At 43.9% G+C, this 20654-nt stretch overlaps 2 protein-coding genes across 2 annotated transcripts in view; both read left to right on the top strand.

Annotated features, from left to right (window-relative positions):
- LOC114863520 (phospholipid-transporting ATPase ABCA1-like) overlaps positions 1 to 19265 on the top strand; it is a 28880-nt gene extending 9615 nt beyond the window's left edge. The window contains exons 7-49 of the mRNA XM_029164302.3: positions 135 to 326; positions 1414 to 1503; positions 4813 to 5056; positions 5154 to 5293; positions 5378 to 5494; positions 6126 to 6311; positions 7641 to 7849; positions 7944 to 8120; positions 8209 to 8431; positions 8641 to 8862; positions 8964 to 9168; positions 9258 to 9371; positions 9460 to 9634; positions 9730 to 9861; positions 9947 to 10086; positions 10189 to 10326; positions 10415 to 10644; positions 10767 to 10839; positions 10930 to 11132; positions 11256 to 11307; positions 11429 to 11539; positions 11635 to 11783; positions 11876 to 12000; positions 12094 to 12192; positions 12287 to 12476; positions 12620 to 12714; positions 12820 to 12852; positions 12967 to 13072; positions 13219 to 13293; positions 13458 to 13627; positions 13728 to 13905; positions 13994 to 14109; positions 14204 to 14348; positions 14479 to 14602; positions 14704 to 14833; positions 14964 to 15147; positions 15281 to 15387; positions 15523 to 15664; positions 15816 to 15950; positions 16062 to 16165; positions 16264 to 16356; positions 16468 to 16711; positions 16801 to 19265. Of these exons, the coding sequence (XP_029020135.1) occupies positions 135 to 326; positions 1414 to 1503; positions 4813 to 5056; positions 5154 to 5293; positions 5378 to 5494; positions 6126 to 6311; positions 7641 to 7849; positions 7944 to 8120; positions 8209 to 8431; positions 8641 to 8862; positions 8964 to 9168; positions 9258 to 9371; positions 9460 to 9634; positions 9730 to 9861; positions 9947 to 10086; positions 10189 to 10326; positions 10415 to 10644; positions 10767 to 10839; positions 10930 to 11132; positions 11256 to 11307; positions 11429 to 11539; positions 11635 to 11783; positions 11876 to 12000; positions 12094 to 12192; positions 12287 to 12476; positions 12620 to 12714; positions 12820 to 12852; positions 12967 to 13072; positions 13219 to 13293; positions 13458 to 13627; positions 13728 to 13905; positions 13994 to 14109; positions 14204 to 14348; positions 14479 to 14602; positions 14704 to 14833; positions 14964 to 15147; positions 15281 to 15387; positions 15523 to 15664; positions 15816 to 15950; positions 16062 to 16165; positions 16264 to 16356; positions 16468 to 16711; positions 16801 to 16944 (6261 nt within the window). The 3' untranslated portion in view covers positions 16945 to 19265. The remainder of the gene's footprint in view (positions 1 to 134; positions 327 to 1413; positions 1504 to 4812; positions 5057 to 5153; positions 5294 to 5377; positions 5495 to 6125; positions 6312 to 7640; positions 7850 to 7943; positions 8121 to 8208; positions 8432 to 8640; positions 8863 to 8963; positions 9169 to 9257; positions 9372 to 9459; positions 9635 to 9729; positions 9862 to 9946; positions 10087 to 10188; positions 10327 to 10414; positions 10645 to 10766; positions 10840 to 10929; positions 11133 to 11255; positions 11308 to 11428; positions 11540 to 11634; positions 11784 to 11875; positions 12001 to 12093; positions 12193 to 12286; positions 12477 to 12619; positions 12715 to 12819; positions 12853 to 12966; positions 13073 to 13218; positions 13294 to 13457; positions 13628 to 13727; positions 13906 to 13993; positions 14110 to 14203; positions 14349 to 14478; positions 14603 to 14703; positions 14834 to 14963; positions 15148 to 15280; positions 15388 to 15522; positions 15665 to 15815; positions 15951 to 16061; positions 16166 to 16263; positions 16357 to 16467; positions 16712 to 16800) is intronic.
- Positions 19266 to 19297: 32 nt separating this feature from the next.
- On the top strand, positions 19298 to 20592 carry spink4 (serine peptidase inhibitor, Kazal type 4). The gene is made up of 4 exons (XM_029164312.3): positions 19298 to 19511; positions 19883 to 19914; positions 20035 to 20141; positions 20422 to 20592. Exons 1-4 carry the CDS (start codon positions 19298 to 19300, stop codon positions 20465 to 20467), a joined length of 399 nt encoding a protein of 132 aa, XP_029020145.2. The 3' UTR covers positions 20468 to 20592.
- Positions 20593 to 20654: the final 62 nt, after the last annotated feature.

Here is a 20654-nt window from a genome sequence, read left to right as displayed (position 1 = left end):
TGTTGTGTAGTAATAATCATGCATTTATTCATTTTAAAGGGCATCAGTGCCCTTTGTTGTCACATTAACACATTGTCACTCTTTAATCGTCCCGTACTTTATCTGTTTCTTTACACACTGATTTTTCTTGTCAGGTCCTGACTAAAGGCTTCGGCTTCCATCTCAGAGACCTCTGTAACGACACACCGCTGGAGGAGTTCGTCCACATTGCTGACCACAATGTGTCCCGTATGACGCAAGAAATTATCTGCAGGTCCTCCAGTGACTGGCTGAATAAGGCACAGAGTCACTTCCTGTCCAACCTGGACTTCCTCAAACCTATTCGTGTGAGTTGATCTGCTCAGTCGCACACACACACACACACACACACACACACACACACACACACACACACACACACACACACACAGACACTGACTCCTAGATTTTGATTTATACAGTAACAGAAAAAAAGACAATCGGACAATCAGTCACTCCCAGTTTGAGTCCTCTCTTAGATCATTTTGGGCCCAAAGCATTAAATTGTTCCTTTATCATTCGTGCAGAAGAATAATCTGATCCCTTTGTGACGTAGCTACAGCTGGATATTTGGGCAGGAAGCCCAGTGAGAAAGTGCCAGGTCACTACAGTAATTCCTAGAAAATGCAACAGCTCATAGTTATCTGTGAGTATTTACTAAGTCGTGTGAGCTGGGACATCATGTTCACGTGCAGTGAGGGAACGTGCAGACCCACATCTAATTCTACAATGTGGACAGTGGTCTCTGGAGACAATGTTTGTTATTGGGTCATTTTACAGAGACTGTTAATTCCAATGTGATGCAACAGGCAGAATCACTGTTTGTAAAGCTGTGTTGTACAATCTGAAGTCAAAGCAGGAGCCTCTCTTGTCCTTTGCTGTACCTCTCATCCTTTGCCTCATGTCCAGCATTACCTCTTTGCTTGGGTCCTCCCTTCTTACATTAAGCGAACACATATGTTATTCTCACCCACACAGTGTGGATCAGAATTTCTCTGTTGGAAGGGACGTGAGGAATAGAGAGATGCAGAGTCTTTCTCGTCTGTGTTATACGACTGTTCTGTTTTCAGGGACACCTGCGCTTTACTGAGTGTCAGATGTTCCAGCAGCTGACAGCTCAGTGTGACAGATGAGAGAACACTCAGACAAACTAACACAGAGGACCTTTATAGGCAGAAGGTCAAAGCCATACTGACTTGTTGTTCTGACACGGTTCCTTTATCCCTCACCTTTGACCTCCATGTTTTCTCATCCACAATTATTACTTTCTAATATAACAAACAGCAATCGATGTATGAAGTTCACTTATGTGTGATTTATTTATAGAATATTGTGCACATAGTGTAAAGATAATGTCTTCACCCAGATAATGGTGATTCTGTTTCTCTGTAACAGAAGGACGTGAGGTCAGACCCTAAAGTTGTTCAGGAAGTCTCGGCTGCAACTGACTCGCTTCTGGGGAGCCTGGGATCTCTGGCGGTCGAGGTAGCTACACACACACACACACACACACACACACACACACACACACACACACACACACACACACACACACACACACACACACACACACACACAATTCTAACCTCAGCCCTAAAATTACATCTTGACCCTCAAAAAAGCCTTCAAACTTGTGGGGACCAGCCAAATGGTCCCTACGTTGCAGTAAAAACAAGTACACACACAGACACACACACACACGTGCACAGGGCCAGAGGCCCTGTAACCCAGTCTGAGCTGTATGCGTGTAGCAGGAAAGCAGATCAGCGCACTCATAGACAAAACACAGCCCCAACTCTGCTGAGTTGGCAAATGAAGACATACCATACCCTCTGTGTTTATGTTGGGTGATGGCATTTCCTGTCCAAGCAACTGTGCAAACATCCAGCGTTCCTGTCTCCTGTCTTCACTCAGCTGTTGGCAGTCCTTTGTACTGCCTTTGCTGAGTATCAAGTGCTGCGTATTTTCCTTGACTGAGGAGAATATTTATTGTATCTGAGCATGTGCCAATCATTGAAAGGGGAAAAATCTTGAGCAACATCCAGGGTTTTCTTATGAGCTACTATAGGCTAGTGGTAGATCAGGTTAGCAGCGCACTGTGGGATACTCAGCTTTAGGGCATCTGTTTAATCACTGTGATCATTCCTGTACAGTGTGTGTTATTTCCTTTGAAGCCGATTAGATGGGTTTGCTCAGCTGGTAGACATGATGGTATGTGGCTGGCAAAATGGAAAAGTGCTTCTACAGTGTGTACTTGATGAACTGTAAACATCTGCAGTGTGTGATTCAGTTCAGGGCACAACAGCCACATCACAATATTAATTATGTGTTATCATAATAAAACATAATTTTGATTAGTTTGTTTTGCTGTGCAGTATTCTGGAATTTTACAGACTATATGGGCAAATTATACAATAACTGATGGTCCAGCTGCATTTAGACACACTAGTATTTTGTATTTTTATTAAATTATAAATCTGGACCATGATCAGGGGACTAATCAGACACATGATTAAATTACGTTGCTCTATTCCCAATCCTGACAAAGAAGTTAGAGGTTAGTTCTCAAGAAGGGAGGCAGCGTTGATTAAGTGTATTGTTTACCTCCAGGAGCTTGTGCCTTAGGGAGAGTGTGAATAAACTCAAGTAACCCCTTTGTTCCAAAACTTGATCACCCTCATCGAGGAGAAATCTACAACCTGATATGTGGCCTGGAGATCGATCAGTGTCTAACTTCAACCTCTAACAAATGGTCAAAGATCAGGAGAAAAATGCTCTTTAACCTCCTCAGAAAACATTTGATATTAAAACGTTATCATCAGCATACAATTAGCCATAAGCTGTTTTACACTGAGCAGTGAAAAGGTTGGGTTGTTGTTTTTTTCAGTGAACGTTGCTTTTCATACAGTAGTAACCTTGACACAGACGAAACTGTAAAAACTGTACCTTCTCCAAAACTCTGAACAATTTAATCACAACCTAGTTTAGATGTAATCTGAACTATAGTAACCTTACAACATGAGGTTACTCAGGGATGACTGTCTTCAGTGTGTGTGTGTGTGTGTGTGTGTGTGTGTCTTCATCACCTATTCATTAAGGCCATTCTCCCTCTGGGGAAATGACACATAGTCAGTGACAAACCTTTTCTAACAGAAACAGGCTTTAACACGACTTAAAAGAGCATTACTTTACAAAACCTGTGTGTGTGGGGGGGGGGGTTCGCTGCTGTGTCTTGCAGCTACTGTATCAGCTGATGCGGATCATATTTACAGCGAGACAGAAACATGTGCACAAGCACAGACTGAGCTCTTTAAATACACACTGCAACAAAAGAAAACCACACACACATGCACCAACTCAGTACCAGAGACATACAGTCGCATTGATCAAAGCCAGTTGCCAACTTGGTGATGGTTTAATGTGGTTAAGGTTCAGCTGTAAAGCAACCACAAGCACAACGGTTTCACTCAGTGCATGCATGTGTGTGAGATGCAACACTTGTGTCCGTCTCATCATTTCACTACGCAGTTTTATTTCTTACTTTCTTTTTAGAAACAAAAGCTTCCTATATCATTTATCCTCTTTGTTTTTGTGAAAACATAACACTCTCCTCCTTTTGTTGCTTCCTGTTACATGTTAGTGACATAGTTAATGTTGGTTTTACCAGTTTGGAAACTAGGAACTTGTGGAAACCTGCCTCCTGACCTGTAGTAAACTTTCCAGAATGAACTTCCTGTTTGCCTCACACTTATTTAACAGATATCATATTATCGTTGATAACTCTGGCTTTCATCTGATAATCAATGGCAGAAGAAGTGTGTATAAAGTTTGTGTTTCCAAATGTAACACAACCTTTCTAAATCCCACATAGGTTTTTTTTTACACTTGGACTTGAGTTAACTTTTGTATTTGAATATAATTTGTGTAATTAATCCTCTGCCATCATCAAATGTAAATAATGTAAAACGCTGAGGCTTTTTATTTCTCCAAATTCTCAAAATATTATGATAATATTACCATTGGTGAATAGACAAATGTGTTAGAGCCATAAACCTCTCGCCAGTGAACTCAACATATTTAAATACTTTATGAAACTGCATAATCATAGTTGCTTTTTATAGAAGTAACTGGAGCATTACTTGCATTTAGCACTTGAAGTTACGTGCTACAGACTATCTTACCTTTCCACTAAATATAAATGCAACACACACACACACACACACACACACACACACACACACACACACACACACACACACACACACACACACACACACACACAGAGGCGGGCCGATAGGACTGAGAGCTGCAGTTAAATTTATCTTGGTCAGGCAGACGGCTAGGCGCTAACTCTTTACCCAGCACTCAGCGCATACGATAACGTCTGACCTGTCGCATCACATCACACGGTACATGTGAGCACCAGTTCTTTAACAGATGATGACTCACATCTCACACTGTGAGTTATGGTTTATAAAATTTACATTTTCCGGCAGGAAGAGCATCATACACAGTCACTGATCTCCTGCAAAACTCTTCTACCTTTTTACTAATTTGACAGAAATAGACAATTGTGCTTGATCTCAAAGCATGACAGCACAACACACTCAATATTCCAACTGTATGTATATCATGGGCTTATGTATGTTTAACTGTAATACTTAACTGCTGATGTGCTTTTTAAAGCAAATGCAAATAGTCATGCGTCAACAAAGGCACTGGGAGAGATAATTACTTATGTCTGTACTCCGCGCATCATTATGCCAACATTTCCATGTCTCTCACTCCTGTCAGCTTGCCAGTATGAAGAGCTGGAAGGATATGCGGAAGGAGATTCTATATCTGACAGCAAACGCCACAGGCTCCCCGAATCAGATGTACCAGGCCGTATCGCGTATCGTCTGCGGACATCCCGAGGGAGGTGGCCTCAAAATTAAGTCTCTCAACTGGTATGAGGACAACAACTACAAAGCCCTGTTCGGAAACCATGGCAACGACAGTGACAATGAACCTCTCTCCACCTACGATAACTCCTCCAGTAAGTGTCCAAAGATTTTGGGGTGATTATCAAACTTCTGCAGTACCTGTGTCATAGTTCTGGCTTTGGGTTTACTGTTAAAAACCTTATATTCCAGCTCCGTACTGCAACAGCATGATGCGCAGTCTGGAGTCCAGCCCCATTTCTAGGATGATCTGGAGAACCCTGAAGCCTCTGGTAATGGGGAAGATCCTGTACACCCCAGATACACCTGCAACTCAGAGGATCATCCATGAGGTACGCTGAGCGTCTCTCATGGACCATCACGTCACTCAACCAGTCACGCCTTGGTTTGAGTGTGTGCATGCGTGTGTGTTGCAGGTGAATAAGACCTTCCAGGAACTGGGTCTGCTGCGGGATCTTGGAGGGATGTGGGAGGAGTTAAAGCCCAGAATTTGGAACTTCATGGAGAACAGTGAGGAAATGGACTTGGTTAGGGTGAGTGAAGCACACTGGCCTGATTCACGTACGCACATCCTGTTTACATCAGGAAGATAGATACGGCCGTCTGCACATCTCCTGTGTAGATGTGGGTCACACTACCTTCTGAAGCTTCTGACGTGGTCACCACCCATAATAATTGACCATGAGTTTATAATATGATACAAAAAATATTAACTATCTCTGCTATGGTCATTTTGGTTTATCTGTAAAAGATGTTTAGATAGTTTATTCAACTGAATAATTGAAGAATCCATTTATGTCCAGTAGCTTTATTTAATTTATTTCCTAGCTTCTTTGGCCTTAAATAAACTATTTGCAGTCACTCCAACAAACAATTCTGTGTCACGTGGCATGTATTTAACAACGTGGCACTTCTGGATATAAAGGCTTTGCCCCTAGAACAGTTTTAGTGCCACAGCTTCACTTTCCCATTCAGTTGAGCACCACTGCCTCCTACTGGTTAATGGTGTATTGTAAACCAAAAGTGTTTAGCTATTTTCTGCTTTCAAATTAAACATTTTAAAATAATTACAGACAATCAGCTGATAAATCAGTTTAAGGTGCTTTACGTACATTGTAACGTGCATTTCACCTCTATAGTAACCCTTATTAACCTGTTTTGCAGACCCTTCTCCAGAACAATGCTAGTGCTGCATTCCTAAGCGCTCAGCTCAGTGGGACTGAGTGGAGTGTGTCCGATGTGTCGGCTTTCCTCTCCAAAAGCCAGAAACCTCCAGGATCTAGATACACGTGGAGAGATGTCTTCAACGAAACGGACCAGGCCATACAGACCATCTCCCGCTTTATGGAGGTCAGTGTCCCAAATCTGTCATAAAGTTCACATCTGAAAAACAGAATTTTGAGTGTGAGCAATAAACACCAGTTGTGTTTGGTATTTTTCCACACACGTTCTGGTTCATAGAACTCACCAAAACAATATTAACCTCAAAATAATGACTCAATAATGTAAAAAAGATGTCTTTAAATGTGAAATTCCATTAGTGTGTCATCACCCTTGTCTTTAACAATATTGCTTGGAAAATCGCTGTTATCCAACATAATTCATTTAGCTCATGGAAAGAGAACGTCAGTTGTTTGTGAAGGTTAGAGTATTACAACATCAGATGAGTAATTTGCCCAGTTCCCTAATGTGCGTTTAGATTTGATCAAGGCTGTTAAAACCTGGAAATCAAATGTTCTTTCCCCTTCTTTCCCTCACAAAATCAAATGATTGCCTTGTGCTAACATACTGGGTCAGTGTGTCAGATCTGATCATTTGGCAGGAGTCTGTGCGGTGGCTGTTGTTCAATGTTCATGCTCCAGTGAAGTATTCACTTTATTTAATAGCATCAGGGTATTTTAAGTATAATGTTAACAAAAAGATGCAAATTTGAATATGGTCTTAAAACATGGTTGCTTACCATTCGTACACTACTCAGATAATCTGAAGTTATATACAGTATTTACATTTGACACTTCTAAATATAACGGATGACTTTAATGTCGTTACTAATCTACTCAAATGTAACAAAACACACAAACATAACAAAAACAAACATATTTTAAATTAGAAACAGGATTTCAGTCATTTTGCACCTAAACATGAGGTTGAACCTCAAATCCAATGAATTTACTTTGACACTGTTTATGTCAAACCACCTACTGACCGATTGTTAGTGTCTAACACTATAAAGATAGTTCTTAACCCATAACACCTCTTGGTCAAGGCTTTACTTTATCATAAAACACATCATCACGGTCACGCTGAACTTTCCTTTGCCTTTCGACCATACTGCTCAGGCTGAGGAAGTGCTTATGTCAGCTAAACGAGGGGCTGCTGTGTAGGAGGACACAAACAGTGGTTTCTTGGTATCTATCTAAAACACATCCATATTTATAACTGTGTATAAAGTTCATGTTTGTCCCTAGCCTCTGCATGATTATTACAAGAGAAGCATGTGACAGAGCAGAGCTTTCATGACGTGTGTTACAGTTCAAGAGCAAAAAAAAAACAAAAACAAAAAGTCAGCTGTTTATTAACTGCTTCACAAGCAAATATTCTTTCTAGACCTTTTCAACTTCTCTAGTTTCTGTTTCTTTTTTAATTAGTATTAATCAGATTGTTTGCAATCCCTTTCAGTGTGTGAACCTGGACAAGCTGGAGCCGGTGGCTAATGAGGAGCGACTGGTCAACAAGTCCATGGGTCTTCTTAACAACCAGAAGTTCTGGGCGGGAATCGTGTTTCCCGACATCCCGCACAGCAACAGCACGGACCTGCCGCCCAACGTCAACTACAAGATCCGCATGGACATCGATAATGTCGAGAGGACAAACAAGATTAAGGACGGGTGTGTAGGCGCCTTCCATGTCCCGAGCATTCGTTAACCACAGATCCTTTTCAGACTGTACGGGGTTTATGCTAATGGTCGTCTTGCTTTGCAGCTACTGGGACCCTGGTCCCAGGGCAGACCCCTTTGAGGACCTTCGCTACATCTGGGGGGGATTTTCATACCTGCAGGACGTCATTGAGCATGGGATCATCAGAGCCATCACTGGCACCAAGGAGAAGACGGGCGTCTACATCCAGCAGATGCCGTACCCCTGCTATGTGGACGACATGTACGTAAATACTGTGGGAAGCCAAGCTGTAGTGTTTGCACACATTTTGCTATAAGTGTGGGACTATGTTTTATCGCTCCGTCCACAGCTTCCTGCGGGTAATGAGTCGCTCCATGCCGCTCTTCATGACCTTGGCGTGGATGTACTCGGTGGCAATCATCATCAAGGGCGTCGTGTACGAGAAGGAAGCTCGCCTCAAGGAGACCATGAGGATCATGGGCCTGAACAACGGCACCCTGTGGCTAAGCTGGTTCATCAGCAGTTTAATTCCGCTGCTGATCAGCGCCGGCCTGTTGGTGATGCTATTGAAGGTTAGTGTTGAGTTCAGGATGTCGTCATGCAGGAATGTCAAACAATTACAGGGAACAAGACTCGCTCACGGTGGTAATTGATGATGTTTCATGCTCTGTTGTTCCTGATCAGATCACTTCATTGTCTAAAAATGTCACGCCGTCGTGGAAAACAAGTGATCTCATACTGTTATAACCAGGCACCTACTCGCTTTTGTTTGTCTCTTCAGATGGGCAACCTGCTTCCCTACAGCGACCCCGGCGTGGTCTTCCTCTTCCTGGGCTCCTTCGGCGTGGTCACCATCATGCAGTGCTTCCTTATCAGCACCCTGTTCTCTCGCGCCAACTTGGCCGCTGCCTGCGGTGGGATCATCTACTTCACCCTCTACCTGCCCTACGTCTTGTGTGTCGCCTGGCAAGACTACGTGGGCTTTGGAGCAAAAGTTGTAGTGGTGTGTGAAACGAATTCTACCGTAATAATCACGCGTTTACTATAATTACACATCATTCCAGGCTAACGTGATTTCCTTTCGTTTCTGTGTTCTTCTCTCAGAGTCTGCTGTCTCCTGTTGCTTTTGGGTTCGGCTGCGAGTACTTCGCCCTGTTCGAGGAGCAGGGGGTGGGGATCCAGTGGTCCAACCTTCTGGCGAGTCCGTTGGAGGAAGACAGCTACAACCTGACAACCTCCATCTGCCTCATGCTGTTCGACGCTGTGCTCTATGGTGTTATGACATGGTACATCGAAGCTGTGTTTCCTGGTACGTCGTGGTCCAAATTAGATTTTCTGCTGAATTCCTAATTCAATCATGTAATCTCAAATTAAACAAAACAATTTGATTTATTTCAGGTCAGTACGGGATCCCCAGGCCTTGGTACTTCCCCTTCACCAGGACTTACTGGTGTGGAGAGAAAGAGAACAAGAACTTTTCCTCCTCTATGTCAAAGAAGGGCAATGCCGAAGGTACGATACACATTCATTACTGTTATAAACGTTCAGATCCATAACGAGAAACGTTCGTGACCTCTTTAATGCTTTTGTCCAACTACAGCTGTGTGTATGGAGGAGGAGCCAAGCAACATCGATCCAGGCGTTTACATTGAGAACCTTGTGAAGGTCTACAGCCATGGAAACAAACTGGCTGTCGATGGACTGTCCCTGAGGTTCTATGAAGGACAGATCACCTCCTTCCTCGGGCACAATGGCGCTGGCAAGACCACAACTATGTAAGAACTGGATAGTTCTACCCTGCAAACGTGTGTGTGATCTTTGGAATCAGATCGGATTGACATCTACTGGCGTTTCTCCCACTTTCTGATAGGTCAATCCTGACAGGACTGTTCCCACCCACCTCTGGTACGGCCTACATCCTCGGCAAAGACATTCGCTCTGAGCTCAGCACCATCAGACAGAACCTGGGAGTCTGTCCGCAGCACAACGTCCTTTTCAGCATGTATGTGGAGAGTGTGGTGCGATGGAGATGCCTCCTCACATGTAGACTCCTGCTTTGTTAATGGTGACATTTGTTTGTAATTCAGGCTGACGGTCGAGGAGCACATCTGGTTCTACGCCCGTCTGAAAGGCCTGCCAGAGGAGAAGGTGAAGGCTGAGATGGAACAAATAGTGAACGACGTCGGGCTGCCGCATAAACGCCGGTCCCGTACGAGCACGCTGTCCGGTCAGTTTCTAATTTTCTACCCTTGTTCAAATAATAAGTACTTTACAAAAACCATAATCACATAAAGACTTTAATTCCATTCATTGCTGTATTTGTCTGTAGGTGGGATGCAGAGGAAGCTGTCAGTGGCCTTGGCTTTTGTTGGCGGATCCAAGGTCGTGATCCTGGATGAACCCACTGCTGGTGTCGATCCTTACGCTCGTAGAGGCATCTGGGACCTGCTGCTTAAATACAGACAAGGTAAACACAAGCGATACGTGGGGCCTTTGTGATGCATTGTTTATTTAATCCGATGACGCGTCCAGTAACCTGAAGTGCTCTTCTCCAGGCCGCACCATCATCCTGTCCACTCATCACATGGACGAGGCTGACATCCTGGGCGATCGCATCGCCATCATTTCCCACGGCAAGCTGTGCTGCGTCGGCTCCTCGCTCTTCCTGAAGACTCAGCTGGGGACAGGCTATTATCTGACCCTGGTCAAGAGGGACTACGACCTGACGCTCCAGTCCTGCAGGAACTCTGCCAGCACTGTTTCCTACAGCAAGAAATCAGAGAAGGTAAAAACGTTTGTGAGGGGGAACAGCTGTCGTACATGACAGATAGTATCACTGTTTAAATAAGGAGCCTGTTGTTGTTCTGTTCCAGTTATAGTTCATTTTAGCTTTTGATTTGGTTGCAGGAGGACAGTGTGTCAGAGAGCAGCTCCGATGCCGGGCTGGGCAGCGAACCAGAGAGTGAAACCACCACAATTGGTAAAAAACGATGAACTTTTTCATTTTGTTCAAGACATGCAAGAAGCTTGTTTTAATCCTCTCTGAACAACCTTTTTCATTTCGCTCCAGACGTCTCCCTCATATCCAACGTGATTTTCAAGCATGTCTCAGAGGCACGTCTAGTGGAGGACCTTGGCCATGAAATCACCTACATCTTGCCCTACCAGTCTGCTAAAGACGGAGCTTTTGTAGAGCTCTTCCACGAGCTGGACGACCGACTCACCGACCTGGGCATATCCAGCTATGGAATCTCTGATACTACACTGGAAGAGGTAGACAATGAACAGATCCTGCACTAGCAATCATATCAGTATGGTCCAAGAATGAAGCCTATGTATCTTTGTAGCCTGTAATCATGTGATTATAGTTCTCTGACATCTTAATCTTGTATCTAGATTTTCCTGAAAGTGGCTGAAGACAGCGGAGTGGATTCTGTTGAGCTTTCAGGTAAGATTTAGGACCTTTTTTCAACTTGAAAATAGACGCCTATAGGATGCTACTGTTAAAGCGAGCAGCACACACAACCTTCACATAGAGTAAAGCAGCTTGAATCCTCTTGAACCTGCAGATGGAGTGACGACCAGGACACGGCGCCGCCACGCGTTTGGAGACCACCAGAGCTGCCTGAAACCCTTCACCGAGGACGACTTTGATCTGAACGACTCTGAAGTGGACCCAGGTAGCGCTGCTGCCATCAGTGGCTACTCACTGTGTCTTAGTACTGTTGCGTAACCAGGACAAGGTTTTCTCATGTGTATCGCTGTGTCTGCGCAGAGTCCCGTGAGACCGATTGGCTAAGTGGCACAGATGGCAAAGGTTCGTACCAGGTCAAAGGCTGGAGTCTGAAGAGGCAGCAGTTTGTTGCGCTGCTCTGGAAACGGTTCCTCTACGCTCGGCGCTCTAGGAAAGGATTTTTCGCTCAGGTAAGCTGGCGCCATTTTGTATGTGATTGGAGGTCAGCCACATTTCTGACAGTCTGTGTGTTGGATAATAAATCACTGATTTTGTTTTTCAGATTGTTCTTCCAGCGGTGTTCGTATGCATTGCCCTGGTGTTCAGCCTGATTGTTCCTCCGTTTGGGAAGTACCCCAGTCTAGCTCTGGATACCAGCATGTATGGAGAACAGTTTACCTTCATCAGGTCAGAATAAAGCATTTCCTTGCTGTTTTATGCTTTTTTGCCTTTGTCAACAATCATCAGTCAAGTAACGTATTGTGTTTTTGTATTTTGTAGTAATGACCTACCTGAGGATCCTCACATCAATAAACTACTGGGAGCTCTGACAGAGGAACCGGGCTTTGGAACACATTGCATGAAAGGGGAATTTGCTTCGTAAGTGTTTCCTCGTGTTTTTTGTCTAATTTAACCTGATGTTAGGTTATAAGTTTGGAGTGATTTACTAAGTTTGACTTGTTTTGTGCCTCAGGGAGTTTCCTTGCAATGCAGTAGAGGAGGAGTGGTCTGTCCCCCAAGTGTCCCAGAGTGTGAAGGACATGTTCGACAGAGGCAACTGGACCATGGAGAGTCCATCTCCGCTGTGTGAGTGCAGCTGTGAAGGCCGCAAGAGGATGCTGCCCGAGTGCCCAGCAGGTGCTGGCGGACTCCCACCACCACAGGTTGGTGACACAAGCTTTTATTTTGAAACTCAAAATAACATTTTTATGTAAACAGCAAAAGTTACTTAGCTGTCTTCATTTTTTGTATGCACATGATGAAATCGATCAACACTGATGATTTTTTCCCCCATTTTTGTGTCCAGATGAAGATCAGTGAAAAAGACACACTTCAAAATTTGACAGGCAGAAACGTCTCAGACTATCTGGTTAAAACCTACGCTCAGATTATCGGCAAGAGGTAACATGCATCTCACATTACACAATCATTCGCCCAGAGTTTATTTTTTCCCCACTGTTGTGTCATATTTAAATTAACAACTGCATCATTCTTTCCCTCTGACAGCCTGAAAAACAAGATTTGGGTCAATGAATTCAGGTATGTTGTCCCACACAAACCATCTTGATTAATTGTTATATCTACAATATTGAGTGCCTCTCTGTGTGTCTCCACTGAAACTGACCACTACATGTATGTCTTTGATCTTTACAGATACGGTGGCTTCTCACTCGGCGCCAGGAGCTCTGAGCTTCTGACCCACAGAGAGGAAATTGACGACGCAATCGCTGAGCTGAGGAGACGCTTCCACCTGGAAAGAGTAAGTGCATTAATATTTAATGTATTTATTAAAACCAATAACATGGGAAGAGTGACAGAATACGGTCAACAGTAGTGACATATTGCTTTATAACATTGTACAGTTTCCTGACTCTCTCTCTCTCTTACTCTCTCTGTCTCACCCAGGGAACAGCAGCAGATCGTTTCTTCCGCAGTCTCTCCAGTTTTATCCAAGGAATGGACACCAAGAATAACGTCAAGGTAAACACACACACACGCACACACACACAGACACACACACACACACACACTTGAATCACGTAACTGGGGTGCATAATAACTCTTTTTTGCTTTATCTCCATCCTGCTGATTAATTTCATGCATCTAATCAAGTTTATCCTCACATCTGCTCATCTTATCTCCAGATCTGGTTTAACAACAAGGGCTGGCACAGTATTGGCTCTTTCCTGAACGTCATGAACAACGGCATCCTGCGGGCAAGTCTGCCAGCCGGCAAAGACCCTGCAAAGTTTGGCATCACCGCCTACAACCACCCGCTGAACCTCACCAAGGAGCAGCTGTCACAGGTTGCATTGTGAGTATTTGGCTCAGTGCTGGCTTCCTTTTATTTTGGACACCTTTATTCCTAAGCAGTGACTCATTTCATTTCCTCCTCCTCCTCCTCACTTTCACAGGATGACAACGTCAGTGGACGTGTTGGTGTCCATCTGTGTGATCTTCGCTATGTCCTTCGTACCTGCCAGTTTTGTGGTCTTCCTCATCCAGGAGAGGGTGAACAAGGCCAAACACCTGCAGTTCATCAGTGGAGTGCAGCCTTTCCTCTACTGGCTGGCCAACTTTGTCTGGGACATGGTGAGACCCTCATCTTAGGCTGCATCCCTGGTGCCACCGGCTCTGCTTCAGTCTACATCCTCACCTTCATTCTCTTCTTCTTTTGCAGTGTAACTACATTGTCCCAGCTACACTGGTTATTATCATCTTTGTGTGTTTCCAACAAGACGCGTATGTCTCCTCCACTAATCTGCCTGTGCTGGCACTGCTGCTGCTGCTCTATGGGTGAGTTTGGTCCTATTTTAATCTCTATAAATCACATAATATAATAAATACTTTTATATTTGTAACTAAATGTGCTTTTGTGTCTCCTTTCTAGATGGTCAATCACCCCACTGATGTATCCAGCCTCATTCTTCTTTAAGATCCCCAGCACAGCCTACGTGGTTCTGACTAGTGTTAACATACTGATTGGAATCAATGGCAGCGTCTCCACATTTGTACTGGAGCTTTTCGGAAGCAATGTAAATATTATCCCCGTGGATGCGTTGACTGAGTGACTGGTGGCTGTGATGAATGAGTCATTTAGAATAATTCGACCTGCTTTTGTTGCTCCACTACACTCATTAACAGTTGATTTCTCTTCCCTCTCAGGAGATTGGTGGTATCAACGACATCCTGAAGAACGTGTTCCTCATATTCCCTCACTTCTGTCTGGGCAGAGGACTAATCGACATGGTAAAGAATCAGGCCATGGCTGATGCGCTGGAGAGATTTGGTAAGTAACAGAGCTTTTATTACTTATTGTTTGCTCTGCCACAGTGTTATAGTCATTACTAAATGTTTCCACGAGTGCTTCAGTGTTTGCTTCTGTTGCAGGTGAGAACCGGTTCCGCTCCCCTTTGGCCTGGGACATGGTGGGGAAGAACCTGTTTGCAATGGCCGTCGAGGGTGTTGTCTTTTTCTGTATCACCGTGCTCATTCAGTATCGTTTCTGCTTCAAGGCCAGGTGAGTAACCCTAAACCTTTAATAGATATATTCATCATTAAAAACTAAGACTTCCAACAAGAAGAGCATTTGAATTTTTACTCAACTTAAGCCTGTGTCCTTCCTTCCTGTGCTGCCTGCGATCTTCCAGGTCGTCCACCAGTCACCTGAAGCCCATTGGAGATGAAGACGAGGACGTGGCCAGAGAGCGTCAGAGGATCCTGAGCGGAGCAGGACAGTCGGACATCCTGGAGCTCAGGCAGCTCACCAAGATCTACAAACGCAAGCAGAAGCCTGCAGTGGATCGGCTGTGCGTCGGCATCCCTCCTGGAGAGGTACAATGCTATTGTCTTATGTATTTACTGCACTGAATCACTAAACGATGGTTGGGTGAAATAAACAGCTCACGATCCCTGTGGAAACAAAGGGAAGGTCATCTTGTTAAAACTCTCAATTCCTTCTGTGCAGTGCTTTGGTTTGCTGGGAGTGAATGGAGCAGGCAAAACCAGCACCTTTAAGATGCTGACTGGAGACTCGGTGGTGACCAGTGGAGAGGCCTCCCTGGCTGGCAAAAGGTACAGTACAGCACAAGTCGCATAACTCATTTAAGGGCATTTACTCCCATTCTGGTGAATTAACAGTCAACACTTTAAATACATGCTAGCTTGTAGTATATTTGCTGAGCTCTCGTTTCTCCTTCTTCTCTCCAGTGTAACCACAGAGATCGACGAGGTGCATCAGAACATGGGCTACTGTCCTCAGTTTGACGCCATCAACGACCTGTTGACCGGCAGAGAGCATCTGGAGTTTTACGCCATTCTTAGAGGAGTGCCTGAGAAAGAAGTTTGTGAGGTTAGCAAAAAACAAACCTTTGTATTTCTTGTCAGTAATTACACAATTGATTGTTTTCTATTTGATGTTTTTATGGCTTGAGTAAAGTCACATTGTTAAAGCGTATATCATTATTATTGTGCTAAGCGTGGTGGCCTGTTTTGTCCACTAGGTGGCAGATTGGGGCATTCGGAAGTTGGGATTGGCCAAATATGTAGACAAGTCAGCAGGAAGCTACAGTGGAGGGAACATGAGGAAACTGTCCACTGCCATCGCTCTCATAGGAGGACCGCCTGTTGTGTTTCTGGTCAGTGGCAGCTGTTATCTTCCATAAGGCCGAGCAGCAGGTGCTACCCGAACCCCCCTGCCGACAAATGACTATATCAGCAGCTGAGTGTCCGTTGTTTTCTGTAAACAGGATGAGCCGACGACAGGCATGGACCCTAAGGCCCGCCGCGCCTTGTGGAACGCCATCCTTAGTATCATCAAGGAGGGACGATCAGTAGTTCTCACCTCCCACAGGTTAGAGCGCCCAGTTCAACCCCACCTCTTCACCAGCATTTAATGCGCTTGTGTCACCAGGACTGATCTAATGTTGGTGTGGTCTTGTGTTTTCACAGTATGGAAGAGTGTGAAGCACTTTGCACCAGGATGGCCATCATGGTCAACGGCAGGTTTCGCTGTCTGGGCAGCGTGCAGCACCTCAAGAACAGGTGGGAGCCCCTGAAACATAGAATACTTGATGAATAAGCGTCGACCACCAAGATCAGAGCATTTTCACGTTGCCGCTTTGTTTTAATGACACACCTCTTTATTGATCCCAGGTTTGGTGATGGCTACACCATCATCCTGCGGGTGGCGGGGCCCGACCCAGACCTTCGGCCAGTGATGGAGTTCATTGAGCGGGAGCTCCCCGGCAGCACATTGAAGGAGAAACACCGCAATATGCTACAGTACCAGCTGCCGTCGTCGCTCACCTCCCTCGCCCGCATCTTCTCCATCCTTTCCAAGAACAAAGAGGCGCTCAGCATAGAAGACTATTCTGTCTCTCAAACCACTCTAGACCAAGTAAGACCCAGCTCACCCAAAGATCTGACTAGAGCAGTGTTGGGACTTAGGATCACGCGGAATCTGATTTCTTTTTTTCTCTTTTGCAGGTGTTTGTAAATTTTGCCAAGGACCAAAGTGATGAGGACCATTTGAAGGACGTCCATCTGAGCAAACGGGACGCAGTGATAGTGGACATTTCCCAGATAAATTCTTTCCTCATGGACAGCAAGACCAGGGAGAGCTGCCTCTAATTCTTTAGATACCATTAGTGGTATTACATCCCCATCGTAGACATGATGGACCACTTACCTGAGGGGGAGACAGACTATCTTCATTTTTTATTTCTATTTTTTAGTCTTTTTTAATTGTTACCATTTCTCAGTGGGCCTGCACTTCAGCACACAGCCTTGTGAAGAGGCAGAGGCTGCAGGTATTGTGACAGACACTGAAACAATGAAAACTCAATGCAAATCAATGCAAGAAATATATAAATATATTTAAGACGAGAAGATATTCCTGTGAGGGTTGGAGACTGGTGCTTCTCCTTCACTAGATCGACAGAAAGATTGAAAAGACTCTCAACACTTGAAGCATTAGGATTATAACACTGAGGTAGACTGGAAAGCTTGTAGCTCTGCTACTCAATCAGTGGACAAGTCATCGGGATGATAGAAGAAAATGTCTCTAGTGCTTAACCCTCGTTACTAGAAGACGTCAGTGGGAGGTTGTGCTAGTCATGACGGCACAAAACAAAAATGAAAACGTGGATCATTCACTGCCAAACAGATGGTCTGACTACTTTGTACGCAGGGTCAAAACCTTTCAATCTCACTTTGTTACCAAGGGCAGTTGTTTTATATTGCAAGCGATGGGTTTACAATCCAGCTGATTTCAGTGAGAAACACTCAATCGTATTCATTTTTACTAATTCGATTTTTTAAAAATTCTTACATTTTACTAGACAAACATTACGTTTTTTTTTGTCTTTGTTTGGATAACAACTAAAAGTTATAACCTGGTTGTCGTCTCATTTGTTGTCCTTGACATTGTCCAGCACAGTGCCTGTACTGTAAAGGTGGCGGGAGAGATCTGAGCACTCCATAGAAAACAACAATGTGTGTGTGTAAGATAGAGGCCAACATCCAAACACAAAAAAGAGCTTTTTGTGGAGATGAATCCAACTTGACTGTTTAAAATTGTCTCTCGGTGTCAAATGAGTAGAAAATGTGGTGGCTCAATTTACTGTACAAAATGTGCAGCGTGCTCTACTGGCTTCACCCTGTCCTCTCTAAGAAAATGACGGCCCAAGGTTCCGTGTGGGGAAGGTTCATTAGCCATATGTGTTGCATGCTTCTCAGTGGACCACACACCTGGACTATCAACATCTGTGTGTGCCAAAGCATGACCAGCTTGTACAGGTCAGGAGAGGACGGCATTCAGCTTCATTGTTGTTGGATCGTTGGTGCAAATGTACACGTGGAGTCTGAATCCCAATCGAGATGTGATTCTTGAATCAAAAAGGTAGTTCCTGTTCCAGTGACATACGCTTCTGTACATAGAACAGTGGGAGTGAGTTTCCACCTGAGCCAGCACCTATGTGGATCGTATGTACAATAGCAAACGTGTGGTGTTGAGTCAAAAAGAAAAAAAAAAAAAAACAGCGGAGTGAACAACCGTATCTGTGCCAAATAGATCCCACTTTCTTTGATCAACCAGCAAAATGTAAAGGAGGCAACTGTTTTGTAAAGTTCATGTTGTGCTTTGATTTCATTTCTTTTTCCATCAGCACATATTTACATATATTATGTTCTCTCGTATTGCATTTTAATTAGACTTTATATCTTTTAGTTGTGTTGCCAAATTCTAATCTTCATGTTTGTCTGCACAATAAGCTGCCACACTGAACTTACCAGTACTGTCAGTGATGAGGTCATGATGTTGAGATACCAGTTTCCAGAGCTAGTCAGTGAGCTAGGGACCACGAGTAGAGTTGTGCTTGTAGTGCTTTACAGTGAAAACAGAAACAAGATCATATCCAGGGTTAAATGGCAGATTTGTCATAACTGGTGCTCTGTCTCGTGCTAATTCTTGGAAGGGGTTTCCAGTCTCTCGGGGATCTAATACCTGCTGTGGGCCTCAGTCCTGCTACCAGTTCTGAGGCTCCAGGCCTCAGCCCACCTAACCCCGCTGGTCAGTCTGAGCACTTTACAGGCTTAGGAGCCTCTTGTTTCAAAGACATAGATGTAGGGATTTGAGTATGGTAAATCAGACGTTTATAATGAAAAAGAAAAAATCTCTGCACTGGAATATAGATTTTTAGACGATATGGAGCTACACCACCGCTTGGGTTCATGAAAGCTTGAAGTAAAGAGCGAAGCATTACATGTGAAATGGTGAAAAGCGAAGGTGGTTGAAAGTAAAGCGAGAAACGCAGGGCAGTACTAAGGTGGTAATTTTCTCTTCTTCTGCTCAATATTATTTGTTTACATTTTTAAGTATTAAACAGTTTGAGTCTGTTACTGATTGTGTATAGTTACCATTTGCATTCGTAAATAAAAATTATGCATTCAAATATTTGTGTGGTTGTTTTTGTTACAGATAAAAATGAATGTGAGCTTATCAAAGTTAACACATGACTATGCGTTTCTAAACTGTGCTTGTGACTGTGCGTTTGCCTCCACCTGCTGCATTCCCACACCCACACCCACAACCAGAACAAAGCCACACTCGTATCTGTCGCTGGGACATTCATTTCCCAACATGGCTGGAAGAGTTGTTGTTGTTCTTCTTGGACTCCTGCTCGTCTGTGTGGCCACAGGTAATAAAATAAAACATCACATTCCGGCTGTTTTACTTCTTCTTGTGCACTGATCACTTTTCAGGGAATGAAATGCTAGAAAAAGCTGCTGCCGCAGGAGATGATGGAGTTTCATGTGATCATGTTGGTGCAGGTCATAAGAATCGATCATAATTACAAACAGACAGAAAACTGTCTACTTGTTATAAAATGGTATATTTCAGTATTCCATAGAACATATCAGTATAAATACTGTAGGTGACACTGGAAGCATTGTTTGTGGACTGTTATGAAATGAAGTAGCGTACTCTAATGAATCTTATCATATTTATGACTAAATGATTAAAGCCTTAAACATTCATGTGGTTTGAGCCTCTGTTCTTGTTCCACAGATACAAAGGAGAAATTTAGACATATGAGAAAGGTAACGTGTGCTTTACTGTGTGTGTGTGTGTGTGTGTGTGTGTGTGTGTGTGTGTGTGTGTGTGTGTGTGTGTGTGTGTGTGTTTCATATTTATTATTATTAATTACTGTCTTCCGGCAGCCTTCGTGTCCCGAGGACGTCATGGCATGCCCTTTGAACCTTGCTCCTGTTTGTGGCAGCGATGGAAACACGTACGCTAATGAGTGCACCCTGTGTGCACAGAGCTAGTGAGTCCACACAGCTGCTCTATTCACAGTGCTTCAGCTCCTAACATAGTTAGAGCACGGCTAAGGCTCACTCAGGTCTGGAAAGAGTTAAACAAAACACTAGAACACTGATCCTTTTACTGCACCTTATCAGTCCAGTAGAATTGAACACAAACAAAGTTTATCCAAAGGTTGTTGGTTTATGAATCAGCAAAAGCCACATGCCACACTAAATACCTGATTTTTGCACCAGGACAACAGAATCACTCATAACCATATTTGTATTGTATTATTTTTGCAGCCGGGTCAAAATGGAAATTTTTGTTGCCAAGGAAACGAGCTGCTGAGATTCTCAGGCTGTGATGTCAGCGCATTGGATCAGATAATGAATTCAACATGGATCCTTGAAATGAGAAATAAACTGTCCGACATTCTTGCTTAATTGCCATCAATAAACACGATTCAGCATCTGCTTCATGTCTTTTTTGCTATATTTTAAAATCTAACTTAGCAGAAGCTAAGAAAGAATGAGCC

Source organism: Betta splendens, chromosome 1 (assembly GCF_900634795.4).
Source record: "Betta splendens chromosome 1, fBetSpl5.4, whole genome shotgun sequence".
Taxonomy (NCBI): domain Eukaryota; kingdom Metazoa; phylum Chordata; class Actinopteri; order Anabantiformes; family Osphronemidae; genus Betta; species Betta splendens.
The sequence above is the reverse complement of the archived record's forward strand: the minus strand, read 5'-3'. Positions and strand labels throughout refer to the sequence as shown.